The sequence below is a fragment of the Phymastichus coffea genome, unplaced genomic scaffold (assembly GCF_024137745.1).
Source record: "Phymastichus coffea isolate CEN01 unplaced genomic scaffold, Cenicafe_Pcof_1.1 PCOF00078, whole genome shotgun sequence".
Taxonomy (NCBI): domain Eukaryota; kingdom Metazoa; phylum Arthropoda; class Insecta; order Hymenoptera; family Eulophidae; genus Phymastichus; species Phymastichus coffea.
Window position 1 is genome coordinate 73,408 of NW_026706889.1, and position 15,291 is coordinate 88,698.

At 56.6% G+C, this 15,291-nt stretch overlaps 2 protein-coding genes across 5 annotated transcripts; both read left to right on the forward strand.

Moving 5' to 3' along the window:
- The first annotated feature begins 1,062 nt into the window (after positions 1-1,062).
- LOC131668468 (uncharacterized) lies at positions 1,063-5,401 on the forward strand. 3 transcript variants are annotated; one of them, XM_058942664.1, is made up of 9 exons: positions 1,063-1,182; positions 1,248-1,451; positions 2,018-2,339; positions 2,455-2,542; positions 2,598-2,777; positions 2,904-3,107; positions 3,434-3,543; positions 3,616-3,742; positions 3,855-5,401. In XM_058942664.1, the coding sequence occupies exons 2-9, from the start codon at positions 1,339-1,341 to the stop codon at positions 5,351-5,353; spliced, it is 2,643 nt and encodes an 880-aa protein (XP_058798647.1). In that variant the 5' UTR covers positions 1,063-1,182; positions 1,248-1,338; the 3' UTR covers positions 5,354-5,401. The 3 variants fall into 3 exon arrangements, with proteins under 3 accessions (XP_058798647.1, XP_058798648.1, XP_058798649.1); XM_058942665.1 differs by having other exon boundaries at positions 3,619-3,742; XM_058942666.1 differs by lacking the exon at positions 1,248-1,451 and having other exon boundaries at positions 1,084-1,182.
- A 2,102-nt stretch (positions 5,402-7,503) lies between these two features.
- LOC131668467 (lysosomal alpha-mannosidase-like) lies at positions 7,504-12,494 on the forward strand. 2 transcript variants are annotated; one of them, XM_058942663.1, is made up of 16 exons: positions 7,504-7,761; positions 7,857-7,959; positions 8,037-8,118; positions 8,180-8,571; positions 8,631-8,770; positions 9,140-9,273; positions 9,617-9,830; positions 9,898-10,091; positions 10,191-10,399; positions 10,462-10,676; positions 10,752-10,959; positions 11,029-11,146; positions 11,237-11,513; positions 11,575-11,817; positions 11,894-12,043; positions 12,120-12,494. In XM_058942663.1, exons 1-16 carry the CDS (start codon positions 7,633-7,635, stop codon positions 12,375-12,377), a joined length of 3,066 nt encoding a protein of 1,021 aa, XP_058798646.1. In that variant the 5' UTR covers positions 7,504-7,632; the 3' UTR covers positions 12,378-12,494. The 2 variants fall into 2 exon arrangements, with proteins under 2 accessions (XP_058798646.1, XP_058798645.1); XM_058942662.1 differs by lacking the exon at positions 9,140-9,273 and adding an exon at positions 8,855-8,988 and having other exon boundaries at positions 7,505-7,761; positions 12,120-12,493.
- The last annotated feature ends 2,797 nt before the right edge of the window (positions 12,495-15,291 follow it).

Genomic DNA, 15,291 nt, shown 5'->3' on the forward strand with positions numbered 1-15,291 from the left:
TTCAGCGAGCTCGACGCGCAAGTTTCGACGCTGCCTTCCACTTCATTACGTACGTATCAATTAGCTTTGCAAGCGTTGATTCAAGCTGACGATTTTTCACTTTTCAAGCCTCTCGTTGCGTTCGATAATAATTAAGCGAATAGCAGTGACGCGAACACTCGTGATGTCGTTGCTGCTACCGCCACTGCCATGTGCGTGCTCTTTTGGCATTTTTTAAGAGGCGCGGGGGTCATTGTGTCGAAAGTTATTTTGGCAGCCCAATCGAACGAACGTCCACCTCGATAGCTACATTACACTGCGCAACGTCTGTTGCGATTTCGGGCCGATCGTCGGTCACTAGCTGCGCCCGGTCTTCTGGTTACCACTCTGATATTAGGTACGTGTTATGTAAACATGAGCGTTTGGCAGAACGTGCCCGATTTGCGGCCTTGTGGAGCAGTGGAGCTCCTCAGACTCAAAATAAACTGTCAAACTGTACGGGGCTGTTTTACAGCGGCTACTTATTGATCAGCCTGTGCTGGTATATATTGAGCCAGAGCTGGAGCTTTCGAGGCGACATTGTTGCGTAATTGTTTTCGATTGGCTAAACGCAGGCGAGTGCTTGCATCGAGTGACAGAGCGTTTACTGTCCTTCCACTTCCACAGGCGCATTTAACAAATAATCGACGGCTATTACAGTCTGCCGAATGCCAGATTACTCGCTCTCCTCTCGGGAATAACAGCGATGCTGCCAACTCCAGCTAAAAATTCACCATGCAAAATAGATTATTTTCTCGTCGTGCTTTGCCGCAAACCAATTAATGCTGTTGAGACTAACATATTGCATTGTTTATTGCGCCTGTGGAGCTGCAAATAGTATAGTCCCTTTTGCCGCTGCTGCTTATTTGAACAGTCGAGTATCGTCGCGAACGAGCTTGAGCGATGTGCGAATCGGCTGCGATAAGATACAGCAATAGCGCCGCCGTGGTGATCGTGGTGAGCGCTCAAGCTTTTTCCACGCGCGCGTAAGCGAGAGAGAGAGAGAGAGAGAGAGAGAGAGAGAGAGCGCGTGTGTCGGAGAGTGCGCGAGTCGCGAGAAAAGCTGTCGTTCGCTGCTTGCTTAAAAATATCGCGAGATAACCCGGACCAACTGCAGAGTGGTCGTTGCTGCTAGAGCGCGAGCACCATGAGGAGCGGCAATAGGTGCGTCTCTCTCCCTCTGTGTGTCTGTGTGTGTGACCTTAGCCTTTGCTGTACTTTAACTGTAGGCTTAGCTGAGCCTGGCGTCAGTCGCTGCTGTGGTGTGCTTGCTTCGTGGAGGCTCACACAGCTTCGATCGAGAGCGCAGGAGCCAGCCCAATGCCAGCTATTGATAGCCGCCACGCAGGCAGTTTCGACGTAAACGTCGCGCCCACGGCTGACGCTGGTTCTCGAGCAAACAGGCCAAGATTTTTCCCGAGCTTCTTTTGCAAGTGATGGCTATGGCTGCGTTTTTCAGATGCAATGCTGACGTGGATCGACCTCCAAACGCTTGGACGTTCGCGTGACTTTTGCTTGGTTTTGCCGGAGAAAATCTGTCGCTGTCGGGCTGTTAAAAATACTCTTCTTCGCTGAGCTTCCGAGTGAGCGATCGAGCTCGTTCCATTTTTTGCAGATTAACGCGTGCATCCGAGCGTCAATCGGTGTGATACGTTGAGAGCGACGAGTCGCGACCATAATCAACTTTCGAGACATTCGCTGCTGTGCTGGCGTGGCCAGCCGCGATCACTGACAGCTCGCTGCTCAAGGTGTAGGCTCGTCGTTTGAAAGACCCGGCGCGTTGCGCAACGAATGCCATAAAGGAAGCAGGCACGCTCGACTCGAGTGCCTGCTGCCAGTTCGGCCCTGATTCGGAACATCAGCACTGGCCTACTGCGTATTACATTTCGAGCAGATAAATTTAGCGATCGCTCAACGAGAGGCCTGCCGTGAGGCGAGCGCCGGCAAGGTGTTGCGCCGATGAAGCTTGCCCGCGGCTAATCGTCGCAATGATCAACAGGTATCAAACGGACGGTGCACAGCGGCAGCAGCGCCAGCCAGGCAATCACAGAGTCTCGAGCGTCGCGACCTACGGCGTATCCCGCCAGCCACGCGTGGAGCGCGTCGGGCATGGCCTGCCGACGGCCCCAGCAGCAGCAGCAGCCGGGAGCAGCGGTGTCAGGCGACTGACCGCGAGTTCAAACAGCTACTTGCAGCGCAGTGCATCCGCGGACAATGTGCAGATAGTGCACCAACGCGGCTTTAAACCCTCCGACAGACACGACCCCGCCAAACGCCACTTTCTCGAGAGCCTTACTTCAAAGATACTACACTTCGATATGGTACTTGCCTATTTGCCTTGTCACCGCCCCCCCCCCCCTTCACCCGCCGCGCCACCGGCATTCCGTCCTCGGTCTAGCAGAGGAGCTTATCAGTCTCGGCCACTTTGCCTTGCAGCAGGACAGTCCTGGCTCGACCCCCATCGACCTGCAGAAGCTGCTGACCCCGGCGGTCGACTCAGGCGAGACGCTGCAGCTACGCAACAGTAAGTGTCGCCGCGTCGTCACCCATTCCAAAAATAACGATGGTCGTTGCCGCAGAAAAAATGTACGCCTCGTCGTACTTTTATGCACCGAACCACCCGACCGTCGAGGACCAGGTGGAGCTGGCGCGCCGGATCTCGAGCTCGTTGAGCGACGTGAGGAACGTGAGGAGCAAGGGCCAGTCGATGTACGTGAACCGCAAGAAGCGCTCCGTCAAGTGGATCCACGACGGCAACGGCAAGTATGCCCGCGAGCTCCAGCTCCCGCTCCCGGCCTCCCTGCGTCCCACCCTCCAGTCTCTAGGCCCACCGGCCTCGGCCTCGGAGCGCCATTGTGACACTGTTGTGGCGTGTGTCCGACCAGGCCAGGAAGACGAGCAGGAGTCAGCGGCGCCGGTCGGCGGCAAGGACCAGCTGCCACTGAGATGCATGATGAATCCTGGCGGCAAGCTGCTGGACTACCGCGGAGTGCAGGCCCTTGGCGAGGAGCCCAACATCCCGCAGGTGCCGCCCCACCCCGAGCGCCTCTACGACATCGTGCGGGACCTCAACAACCAGAAGGGCCGCGGTGAGTTCCGTCGGTGTTTGTCGAGCAGCTCGAGGCAGCTCCCATTGGCACGCGATTCTGTGCCAGGCGCAGCCGCCTCGGCCCGGCGCGCATATAACGGCCGCGACGACTCGCGGTACTCTCCGCTGTTTCACTCGAGCTGCCTTCGTCCGAGGCGTCGCGATCGGCCGAACGAAAGAAAAGAGCGAAGCCGCGAGTCTCTCTTGGCCCAGCTAAAGATAGCCGCTTGCGCAATCGTGCGTTACGTCACCTTTATCTCAATTCCGTGGCTCGATCGGTCGCCGACGATCCGTTGCATCGCTATCCCATGCGTTTGCTTGTCCCAGGTGCCGAAATATTTGCCAAACGGAGAAAAAGATCGGAAAAGTGGGTGGTCGACGCGGAGCAGCCGCAGTCAGCGAGCATCTACGGCTACGGCAAGTATCCCGCGAATCAGGTGGGTCTTTCGCTCGGTCCAGACTGGCCATTACGATTCGCGCCGCAACACTGTCTTCCGTTGTGTGCCCAGAAGGTCGGCAACGGAGGCGGCGGAGGCGGCGGAGGCGGCATTGCCAATGAGCACTTGAAATTCGACGGCAAGCCCTTCTACAACCCCTACGACCTGTCCATGGACTACTCCGGTCCGGCTCTGCCTAGTAAGTAGTAGCAGTATGTGTATTGATGTGTATTGGTCGCGCGCCCGCACTGCACGAGTAACCGCCAAGCAAGCCGCTCGCAGCAACTAACACAGCGCCGCTTATCGCCTAGACTACGCGCGCCAGTGCCCGCGCACGAGCTTCGGCAGCGCGCACTCGGACTGCGCTGCATGCGCGGGCTGCGCGCCCTGTGGTCCGTGCGGTCCGTTCGGGCCTTACGGGTCCTACCCGCCGTCGGGCTGCGGGCCCTTCGTGGGCTACCCGCCGGCGTACGCCGGCCCTCACCGCCAGCAGGAGGCCAAGCGCGCCAAAAAGAAGCTCTACCCCGCGTTCGAGCCCGCCGACAAGTTCTGTCGGCGCGTCAGCTTCGACGGGGCGTCGCGGGCCACCGCCGCTGCCCTATACGAGCCCGCGTGCGGTCTCGGCGCGCACGGCCGGCCGGCGGCTCCGCGGAACCCCAAGGTGCACCAGCGCCCCGCCAACGGCTTCTCCTACTTGAACGGGCTGGAGCTGCAGAAGCTGGCGGTGGCCCGCGCGGCTCGGGGGGGCGGCGCACGCCAGAGCGGCGCCTGCCTCGCCGCCAGTGTCCCGGGCGTGGGTTGCGGGCAGAACGGCTGCCCGAAGCCGCCCGAGGGCGCCGAGCGGCCGGCCGAGGACTATACGCCAGTGCCGGTCAAGCAGCTCATCCAGGAGTTCGAGAAGACCTGCCGGCCGGTGATGCAGCTTAAGCACTACTCCTGCAGGCCGGCCGGCCCTGGCGACCTGGCGCGCTACTTCGACCCGCGTCGACAGGTCTGCTGTCGGCGCGCCGACAGCCAGCAGCACGCCGGCAACGGCTACTCGCCCAGTTCCGCCGGCGACGACGAGCTGGACGAGGACGAGGACGAGGACGAGGACGAGGACGAGGACGTGGACGAGGGCGAGGGCGAGGGCGAGGGCGAGGGCGAGGGCGAGCCCGAGGACGAGGACGAGGACGAGGACGAGCACGGGCACGGGCATGGGCATGGGCATGGGCACGGGCACGGGCACGGGCACGGGCTCGGGCAAGGGCAAGGGCACGGACACGGGCACGGGCACGGGCACGGGCACGGGCACGGGCACGGGCACCGGCACCGGCACCGGCACGGACACGAGGCCGAGGCCGAAGCCGAATCCGAGGGGGAGGAGGACGACGAGCCGCACGGCCTGGGCGAGGAAGACGACGATGTCTCCCTCGACGACTCGCTCTCGCCCGTGGACTTGTATCGGCCTGGGCAGGTCAATAATAACAACAACAGGTCCTCGTCCATGAGTACCATCGACGACTACTATCGGCGCCAGCTGCAGCAGGCCAAGCCCAAGCTCGCGGATGGCGAGGTCGGCGCGGTCCTGCAGCCCCAACTCGTCGCGCAGAGGAGGGACCTGAAGCGGACGCCCGTGCTGGAGAACCTCGTGGCCGGCACCACCACCCCGGAGTGCTTCAGGGAGAGCTTTGCCGAGGACATAGGCAAGTGTCCGTCGCGCCCGACCCGACGGTCCCGCCTCGCCCACCACCCACCACCCAGCGCCCACCGCCCATCGCCTACCGCTTACCGCTTACCGCTTCTACTAACGCCGATCGTGCGCCGATGAGGCATTGAGTGCCTGTCGCGATGAGAACGACGTTTGAACTGGTTGAACCTCGACAGCGAGCAAGCTGGCCGACAACCTGTATCACGGGCCCAAGATCTGCAGTTACCAGAACCTGGCCAACTACAACACCGCGCCGAGAGGCTGGGACCAGTCGCACAAGGTCTACCGGCCCGTCAGATTCGAAAAGCCGCAAGACACCAAAATCTCCTACTCGGACTTTTAACCAGCTGCTCCGTAGCTGCCTATTTCAATGCTTCGACTAATTCGCTTGTCCAGCGCCACGACGTTTTCCCATTAAACACACATAAGCATACCGTAGGACGCCATGAGCTCGACTCTGGTAACCAGCTTTTATCAGGTAAGCATCGCCACGTATATCCAAATATTTCCGTGGGCATGCCAAAATCGTCTGATTTCTCTTGCAGATCGCTCTCAACTCGCCACACTCATAGATCCTGCCCATAGATTCTGCCAGCTTAATTGTTCTTTGATTGCAGCGCGTCCCAGCCGCGCCAAGCACGTCGCACTTGACGCGACGGCAAATCTGCAACTTCGTGTCGACTAACATTGTTCTCCTTAAACTTCGTAGGTACATCAGACAAGCGATTGGTTCGGCCGTTACTCTTACGACGTGTAGGTTCTTCTCGTACGGGCTTCTATTTCTCTATTTCTCGGCTTTGCCCCTGAACGAGCAGACTTGACGGCCGATACTGAGGTGAACGTCGAAGCTCCGTTCGCTGTCGGTGAGCTCTGTGGCGAGCAACGCCTCCTACGAACTTACCGGCATTGCGCGGGCCTTTGATAATAACCAATTGCTTAGCAGCGTCAATGACACGTTTGCATAAGAAAGCTTCGCTTTTAATAATTGCGTTGTGTTGCGAGGAAAAAGATGGGCACCAACGAACGATCTGGCCGAATGAGAAGCTGTGATAAATAATAATAGCTAGTTGCCTGTGTATATACGCTACGCGTAAATTAACAGTTAGCAATCTAGACGGTTCGAGCCGCCTGTCTTGGTTGCCGATCCGGAGCTATGAGAAGAGCTGCCCGAAGAGCTCAGTGTTACGTAACATAACCAGCTGGTTTTCATCATTCAATTATCGGAGCTTTTCACTCGGCGAGACGGCTCGAGTGACTAACAATTCATGCTTGAACATGTTCTGCACCTACTATACACTGATGAGGCGACGACTAATAATAGCGCCTACTAGCGCGGCTGCTTGTGCAGCCGACCTATTGATTTCCCTGAAAAATTGTCAATTACGATTGTTCAATGGCTTGCCTGTAGCTTGTCTTAAAAATGCCGATAACAATGGGTCGAGATGTTATCGCCTGACAAATAAATAATGTGTTTACTCGATGTACATTGTCAGAGTTGTGGAAGCGTGTTGCAATAAAGATAAATTTATGTTTATAAAAGGCTTACTTGGAACTTGATTGTCGAGTGTTTTGCGCGATTGATCTCGGATATCATGGGACACAAGATGGGGCAGCGAGCCAGCGGCACGTGAAAAGCTCGGCAGCGGCGTGACAGATAATATTGGTAAGTGGGCGCTCGCGCAGCCGGCGCAAACAGATTGGAGAAGGCTCGATAACAGCCGAGTCCCTAAGCTACAGCGCACAATTTTCTTCCAACTGAATTTTGGAGCCACTCGCAGCAGCGCCTCATGCGGCTACTAGTACTACAGAAGGAACATGCATTTCCATGCTAGCTAGCGGTTTTTCATCCTGCTCTTGGGCGTGCAGTTATAGCACGTTATTTTAGGCGGCCTTAGTTCATTACTGCTCCGCCTCTGCCCCCGCTAGCTCTCAATCACCACGGACGAATCAACTGACTTGTTTTACGATTCATTTGCTCGTATCGGTCTGATACATCCAATTCGATCTTGTCGGCTATCACATTTTCAAAATCACAATAACAACTCGGCCAGCGCGTGGACTGTACATCGTGTTTTATCGTCGAGACTGGTCAACTGCGGCACTTTGATGACGATGGTGCCGTCCTCGTCCAGCTCGGGCTGGTTCCCAACACGAAATTGCTGCACGAGTACCCCATAATTTCAGGAGTTCTCGGAGGCGCTAGAGTTGCCGACTCTGCGGTAGACGAGCCCGAGCGGCTACACACGACAGCTGTATATAGGACGAGTAGATAGACGAGCGAGGCTCAGTCGCCGTTCGGTCGCCGCTCGGTCGCCGCTCGGTCGCACATACGTGTAGGTACGCGTAGCTAGCTGCCCATCGCTTTGGTAGACCTCGTCCGATTGATCGCGCGAGCCGCCATGAGGCCCACACTGCCCACCTCAGGGTTGCTGCTGCTGCTGCTCGCCTCTGTCGCCGACCTGGCCAACGCTGCCAGCGTCACTGGTCGGCACGACCAGCACCGGGACCAGCCATCCTGTGGTTACCAAGTGAGTACAACTCTCGATATCGCGGCGGTCGTAGCGCTCGTGGAACCCATACAGCGCACCTCATCTCGCGCCATTTGTCTCATGCGGCGGGTCAGTCCTGCACGAAGAGCGACGCGGGCAAGATCAACATCCATCTAGTGGCGCACACGCACGACGACGTCGGCTGGCTCAAGACCGTCGACCAGTACTACTTTGGAGGTGAGTGCGCGAGCCGGGCCCGCGCCGAGGCACGCTGACCGGTTGACGAGTTGGATCGACGCCACGATCTGTTGCAGGCCGCATGAACATCCAGGTAGCCGGTGTGCAGTACATCATCGACAGCGTGGTCGACGCCCTCGTAAAGGAGCCCAGCCGAAAGTGAGTGTCCGTGGCCGCGACATCCAGCCTGTAGTATAGCCCGACGGGGTCGAGTGCGCAGGTTCATCTACGCGGAGACCGCCTTCCTATGGAAATGGTGGCTGCGCCAGGACGAGGCCAAGCGCGCCACGGTGCGCAACCTCGTCGACGAGGGCCGCCTCGAGATCGTCGGCGGCGGCTGGAGCATGAACGACGAGGCCACCACCCACTACCAGTCGATGATCGACCAGTTCACTTGGGGCTTCAGACGTCTGAACGACAGCTTCGGCGAGTGCGCCCGGCCGCGGGTCGGCTGGCAGATCGACCCGTTCGGGCACTCGCGCGAGCAGGCCTCCGTGTTCGCCCAGCTGGGCTTCGACGGGCTGCTCTTCGGGCGCCTCGACCACCAGGACAAGCGCCAGCGGCTCCGGGACAGGAGCATGGAGTTCGTCTGGCGAGCGAGTCCGAGTCTGGGTACGCGATGCGCCCGCTGCTAGCCGGGCCGCCGGTTAACCTCGTGATATGACCCGTAGGCCAGTCGGCGGATCTGTTCACCTCGGTGCTGTACAACACCTACTCGCCGCCGCCGGGCTTTTGCTTCGACATCTTGTGCCAAGACGCCGAGCCGATGATCGACGACCGCGACAGCCCGGACTACAATATCGACAAGCGGGTAGGCACCGTAGACGTAGAGTCGTAGTCCTGTGGCACGCGTGCGCGGTCCCTGCCCGACACTCACCCCAATTGTACGTCGCAGGTAGCTCAGTTCTTGGAATTCATTAACAAACAGTCCGAGTTTTATCGTACTAACAATCTGATTCTCACGATGGGAGGCGACTTTACCTATCAGTACGCCGATATGTACTTCAAAAACTTGGACAAACTCATGAGGTAGCCCAATTATTACTATTATTAGTCAGACGCGCCGCGAACGTGCAGCTGCATTCAAAAATCTTCGCCCAACAAATGACCAAAATCGACCGTCTGTCGCTCCACGATAACTTTCATCGCTCATTAGCTCGCAATCAAACTATTCGAACAGGTGCAACAGTTTTTGAACTTTAGCCGCACTCAGGCGTCCATCTACAGAACGAACAACGTCATTCTGACCATGGGCGAGGATTTTCATTATCAGTACGCCGACATGTATTTTGGTAATATCGATAAACTCATTAGGTAAGAGCAGCTGCTACAAGTCGTCAATATTGCAAAGCATGCCATCGACCTTCTATAAACTTGCTCTCAATTCACACCTGCACTTTAATATTACATTCATAACTAACGATGCCAGGAGGCAGTCGAATATGCACCCAGTGTGGTGCAAGCACGCATGGTCATGCAAAAGAGCCACTGTTGAAAGATACAGGCTCGGCCCGTATACATACGTTTCACATGTAAGAGGCCCGGCAGCCAGTGCAAATATTCAGAGCTTTACCCAAAAGAACTGAACTTGAATTTTACCTTCGACTGCCTCAAATGCGCCTTCGCCGATGATACAAAGCTCACGAATGCACTGCAGCGCTATAAACAAGCTCAACGGCACGCGCTACAAAGCCTTCTATTCGACGCCCTCGTGCTACCTGAAGGCCGTCAACGAGCGGAACCTCAGCTGGCCGACCAAGAGCGACGACTTCTTCCCGTACTCCAGTGACCCGCATGCCTTCTGGACGGGCTACTTCACCTCCAGGCCCACGCTCAAGTACTTCGAGCGAATGGCCAACAATCTGCTGCAGGTGAGTGGGTCGGCCACCCGCCCCCCTCGCAGGAGGCTCACGCACCGCTACGCCCGCTCGTCGCCAGGTGGTCAAGCAGCTGAGCGTGCTGAGCGGCGCGCCCGACAGCCCCGAGCTGCAGCGCTTCCGCGAGGCCATGGGCGTGATGCAGCACCACGACGCCGTGACCGGCACCGAGAAGCAGCACGTGGCCGACGACTACGCGCGCATACTCCACCGGAGCGTGAACGACGGCGAGCGCCTGGCCGGCGAGGCCCTACGGTGCGTTGCGCGCGATCCGCGCGATCCGCGCGAACCCACGCAAGTATAGCTTCCGTCGCGAGTCCGACGAATGACGGGTCGGCTTGTCGATGCGTCCAGCAATTGGACCAGCAAGGGGACCGCCAGCGGCGAGCCGTGCCCGCCGGTCCAATTCCACTCGTGCCTCCTGCTCAACGTCAGCTCGTGCGAGCACAGCAGCGACCACTCGAGCTTCGTGGCCACGGTGTACAACCCGGGCAGCCAGCCGCTCAACGTCTACGTGCGCCTGCCGGTCGCCGGCACGCAGTTCAGCGTCAAGGACTTCAGCGGTGAGTGCGCGCAGCAGGCGCTCGAGCCACGCGCGAGCGATGTTCAAGGTGGCGTTGCGCAGGCAAGGAGATCGTGAGCCAGGTGGTGCCCATACCCGCGCAGCTGTCCAAGCTGCCGGGCCGCTCGAGCAGCGCCACGCGCGAGCTGGTCTTCCAGGCGGTCAACGTGGCGGCCCTCGGCTACCAGTCCTTCCACGTGAGTGCCAAGCCGTCCCCGCAGGACGCTCACGAGGCCCCGCAGTCCGACCAGCAGAGCATCCTCCAGATCGGCAGGCAGGTGAGTCTAAAGACGCCCGCTCTCCCGCAGCCGAGCCAGCCTGGCTAATAAAGCTGCGCCGATCGATCGCCGCAGGAGTATGGCATCTCCGTAAGCGCGGACAATCGCGTGATCGTCAAGACGCCTCTTGGCATCGAGTACGAGCAGAGCTTTCAGTACTACGAGGCTGCCCACGGCAACAACGAGGAGTTTGTCAATCGATCGTCCGGGGCTTACATCTTCAGGCCGCAGGGCAACCGCAGCAAGGAGCTGCCGGCCACCGGCGGTTTCCAGATCTTTAAAGGTGCTGCTCTCGATCTCGCTCTCGATCTGTCCGCTGCCGACTGACTCGCGGCGGTTCGGCGGATTGCAGGACCCCTGGTCGAGGAAATCCATCTGACCGTCAACGACTGGGTGAGCCAGGTGGTGAGAGTCTACAACGAGGAGGAGTTCGTGGAGTTCGAGTGGCTGGTCGGGCCGATCCCCGTCGAGTAGGTGACTGGACCCTGGAGCGCAGCGATTTCGCGATTCCGCGATGCCAACGACTGAGCGCGCTCGCGACTCCGCGTGCACTGTTCCAGCGACGCGGTCGGCAAGGAGGTGGTGGTCAAGTACGCGAGCAATCTGAGCAACAGGGGCGAGTTCTACACGGACAGCAACGGGCGCGAGATGATGATGCGCCGGCGGAACCAGAGGCCCAGCTGGAAGGTGGAGCTCGAGGAGGAGATCGCCGGCAACTACTACCCCGTGACGGCAAAAATCAGCATCGAGGAGGAGCGGAGCCAGCGCCGCCTGAGCGTGCTCAACGACCGCGCCCAGGGCGGCTCGAGCCTCCGGGACGGCGAGCTCGAGCTGATGGTACGTACGAGCGCGACGCCCCCGGCGTGCCGACCGGCGCTGACCGAGCGCTCGCCGCCAGGTCCATCGCAGGCTGCTGCACGACGACGCCTTCGGTGTCGCCGAGGCCCTCAACGAGACCGCCTTCGGCCAGGGCCTGGTGGCCCGCGGCCGACATGTCCTCATTGCCGGCAGCGCGCGGGGCCGCGACCAGCTGCCGCTGCGGGAGAAGGAGCAGGCGGGCCAGCTGGCCCTGCGTCCCTGGATCTTCGTCACGCCCGTGGCGGATTCGTTCGAGCAGTGGAGCCAGCGCCACCACATGAGGGTCAGTCCGAAGCCGATCGCGGCTGGGCCGACGACGAGTGATCCGCTTCTCACTGCTCTGTCCGTCACACACGCAGGGAGATGGTCTGGTGGGGGCGGTGCCGGGCAACGTCCGCATCCTCACCCTCGAGCCGTGGAGGGACGACCAAGTGCTGCTGCGACTCGAGCACCTGTTCGAGCGCGACGAGTCGCCCAAGTACTCGGTTCCCGCTCGGCTCGACATCAACGTGCGTCAGCGCCGACTCCAGCCTGCGCTGCCCTTGGCCGCGCTCCCAGTCCGTAATCGTTCCGCCTCTGCCGCAGGACCTGTTCCCCGCATTCAACGTGCTGTCCGTACTCGAGACGAGCTTGGGGGCGAATCGCCGCGCCAAGGACGACGGACGGCTGCTCTGGGAGGCCGAGCAGCAGGACGAGCTGCCGGAACTGGACGCCGAGGCTCCCGCCGTCTCGCGCGACACCTGCACCGTCAGTCTGAAGCCCATGCAAATACGGACTTTCCTGTTGAAGCTGTCTCCGCGCCACCAGCTCGGCCCGTCCGCCATCGCGAATGCCGGCGACTGATCGTCCATCTGTATTTTGCAGCTTGCACGCAGAATAAATTGAATGTTGAATTGAAAAGCGCGTACTCGATAAAACGTTATCTCGGCACGGTTATTGTCAATTTATTGGCCTCGCCAGCAGTCAGAGCCGCTAACACTTTACTCCGAGTAGCTTCGGTCTCGTGTGCCGTTGCTCCGTTGTCCTGTTGATTAGTTTATTTAGTCAACCACGCGAAAGATTGATTTGCTCTTAGGACGCTCAACAAAGCGGCGCTTCTCCTTCCAACTTGTGACGACGTTCATCAGGATGGCGGCAAGCGAGCCTGTCGATCGACTATCGACGAGCAGTGGAGCCCAATCCAAAGAGGCTCGAGATTGGCCAACTGAACGTTCGTTTGGTGGCGCACTCGCACGACCACGTCGGCTGGCTGCACGCGATGTCGAGCGATATATTCCGGGGTGTGGCTACGACGTCGCGATCGCGTGATACATGGCCCACGACACAGCGAGCTTCCGACGCCCGGTCACAAGAGCGCGATCGAGACGTCGTCGTAGCACTGTGGTTGCGTGCGCTGTTACGTTCTCCGCAGGGATCCAACACCAAAATTGAGTATAGGTAGCGAGATGAATTGCCTCGCTACGTGCCCTAACGTGCTGCTCGTTGTCAGGGCAGGCTCGTCGACGGGGGCTGGACCAAGGTGAACGACGAGCCGCTCGATAAACGACCCTCGCCTCGAGCACCTTGGAGCTACAGCTACAATATCGATAGCCAAGGGCTGTTCTCCTGCATGCCAATTTGTCGATGAGTGCATAATTGCTTCGACAACTCTTGGCGTTCGCCGTAGCGAGCAACCCGCCGTCTACAAGATCAATAACGTGTGTTGTCGTCACCGTGACAGACAAACTAACTATCTGGCTGAGCCAACGTGGACAAACTCGATCATCGAGCAGATGCCGGCAAATTGCCGTGCGTGGATGTGCACAGCTGTCGAAAGGGGAGCTTCGGCGCGACACATTGCTGACGGTTTCCGGCCCCGTTTGCCCGACTCCACTCGTTCGATAATACCTTTTGCCCAATTGAAAATCAAACTCCACTTGTATATACATATGAAAATTACTGTAGCTACCCGAAGCTTCCTTTTCTTTTATCTTTTATTTTGGTTCGGTCTATTTTTTTTACATTTTTTTACACAGATTTTTTTTTCGACTACTTTTTTAAATTCTACCGTAGATTTGGATGTCATTAAACCATGATTACTCGACACTAAATTGCTGTACACCACGGCTTTATATTCGTGCGTTGGAAACAATACCAAGAAGGTAAAATGAATTTGGCGTTCCAAAGCTGCGACATGGTGAATGCTCTACTCGACTGGTTACTTTATTCAGCAGGGAGACGATATAGTTACATTGTTAAAGTGGGAAAACCGCGTGATGTCCCGGCTGATCAAGAGGAAGCACAGGTGAAATCGTCAAAACTGGTTTAAAAAGAAGAGCTGAAGAACATCCCGAATTACCGCCAGAGTAAGTTTGATTTTTCTGTAGAGTTTGACAGCCAATGTTCTAAGCGAATTACCAGGGAGGAAAAATTTTAAGAAGGCAATACGAAGATGTCGCCGACACGATTTACCTGCAAACTCCAAAATTATACCTAAATTATAGAAAATTCTAAAGTCTGCTGAGTGGTTTTTGTTATACGACACGATGGAAGATGATGTATGATTTCGATGACGCTGGAAGGGTAATAGTTTTCGAAAGTAGACGCGTAGCCTGGAGCCATTGGCTTCCTGTACCGCATGGTATCTCGATAGGGCATTTTCCGATTTTCCTTGTGTCCGGAAATATTTACACAGGCTGATTGGCTACTCAGCGGTATTTCGTTATTTCATTATTGCCGTTGTTGACAGATTTTCAGAACTGTAGGTTCAGCAATGAAACCAGGAGGACAGGCAACAGATGAGCCCATTCATATCGCGTTACCTCTCACTTACGCTCCAATGGCATCGAAACTTCAGTTCAGAATTCTGCGGTCTTATCGACAGTATCATTTTTTGCCACTACTTATTGGGTATCCGACATTGCCGACCTCAGTGACTGCGATCCGATGGTCACGGATTTTGAGCTGGCTATAGTCAACGCGCGTTACACTTTTTTTCTAAATACTCCAGTATTTTTTTGTGAAAATGTTGCTTACTGTGGTTACGGTTTCGGTAGATGATGTTGTCAGTCACGGCCTTCGAATTGCTGTACGACCAAATACCAGAGAACGTCGTGTCCGTATAGCATTATTTAGACGATAATTATGTCAGAGGTCGCCCACTCCGAGGTCCAGCCTGTGTTGTTTCATGAAAAACCACATATAACTTTATAGAATCAATACGAAGCTACCCTTCAAGGTACTTGAGCGTACGAGTAACAGTAGTGAAGGGTCATTGGATATTAGAAAAAAGCATCGGGATCTATATTTGTGCCCCGTGGAGTTTCGAAAAAGAACAACATGACACAGAGAGTTGTCGTATTGAAATGAATTTTGATAAAGCGGTCAAAGTAACACTCAAAAGAACCCTGGATTACCCCTTAATATAACCTGTGCGGCGTGCGGCAGAGAAGTACCAAACGTACAAAAACGAAGACTATGTATCGTAACATTAAAATTTCATAAAACAATCTTCATTTTTTAATATACTTTCATATTTTTTTGAGTCGGGCGCTATACCTTGTACTCCATTTTATTTATACTGTTATCCAAAAAAAACTTGTAAATTTATGAATTTCTATTAAAATATATGTACAATCATGCTTATAACTTGTATTTTTGTCAATAAAAAAGAAATATCTATTTATATCTCTCGTTCAAATTACTCGATGCACCAGTGGAGCGCATATGTACCGCCAACAATAGCCAGATTGCAACCAGGCCAAAAAATGATCAATCG

What these genes read in the sequence shown, in the direction of transcription:
- LOC131668467 (XM_058942663.1), top strand. Translation starts at nt 7,633, where the DNA reads ATGAGGCCCACACTGCCCACCTCAGGGTTGCTGCTGCTGCTGCTCGCC. An exon ending in AATATCGATAAACTCATTAG is followed by an intron (nt 9,274 to 9,616) that starts GTAAGAGCAGCT and finishes AATGCACTGCAG; the next exon opens with CGCTATAAACAAGCTCAACG. An exon ending in TCCTCCAGATCGGCAGGCAG is followed by an intron (nt 10,677 to 10,751) that starts GTGAGTCTAAAG and finishes CGATCGCCGCAG; the next exon opens with GAGTATGGCATCTCCGTAAG.
- LOC131668468 (XM_058942664.1), top strand. Translation starts at nt 1,339, where the DNA reads ATGCCAGCTATTGATAGCCGCCACGCAGGCAGTTTCGACGTAAACGTC. An exon ending in GACGCTGCAGCTACGCAACA is followed by an intron (nt 2,543 to 2,597) that starts GTAAGTGTCGCC and finishes TCGTTGCCGCAG; the next exon opens with AAAAAATGTACGCCTCGTCG. An exon ending in GTGGATCCACGACGGCAACG is followed by an intron (nt 2,778 to 2,903) that starts GCAAGTATGCCC and finishes GTGTCCGACCAG; the next exon opens with GCCAGGAAGACGAGCAGGAG.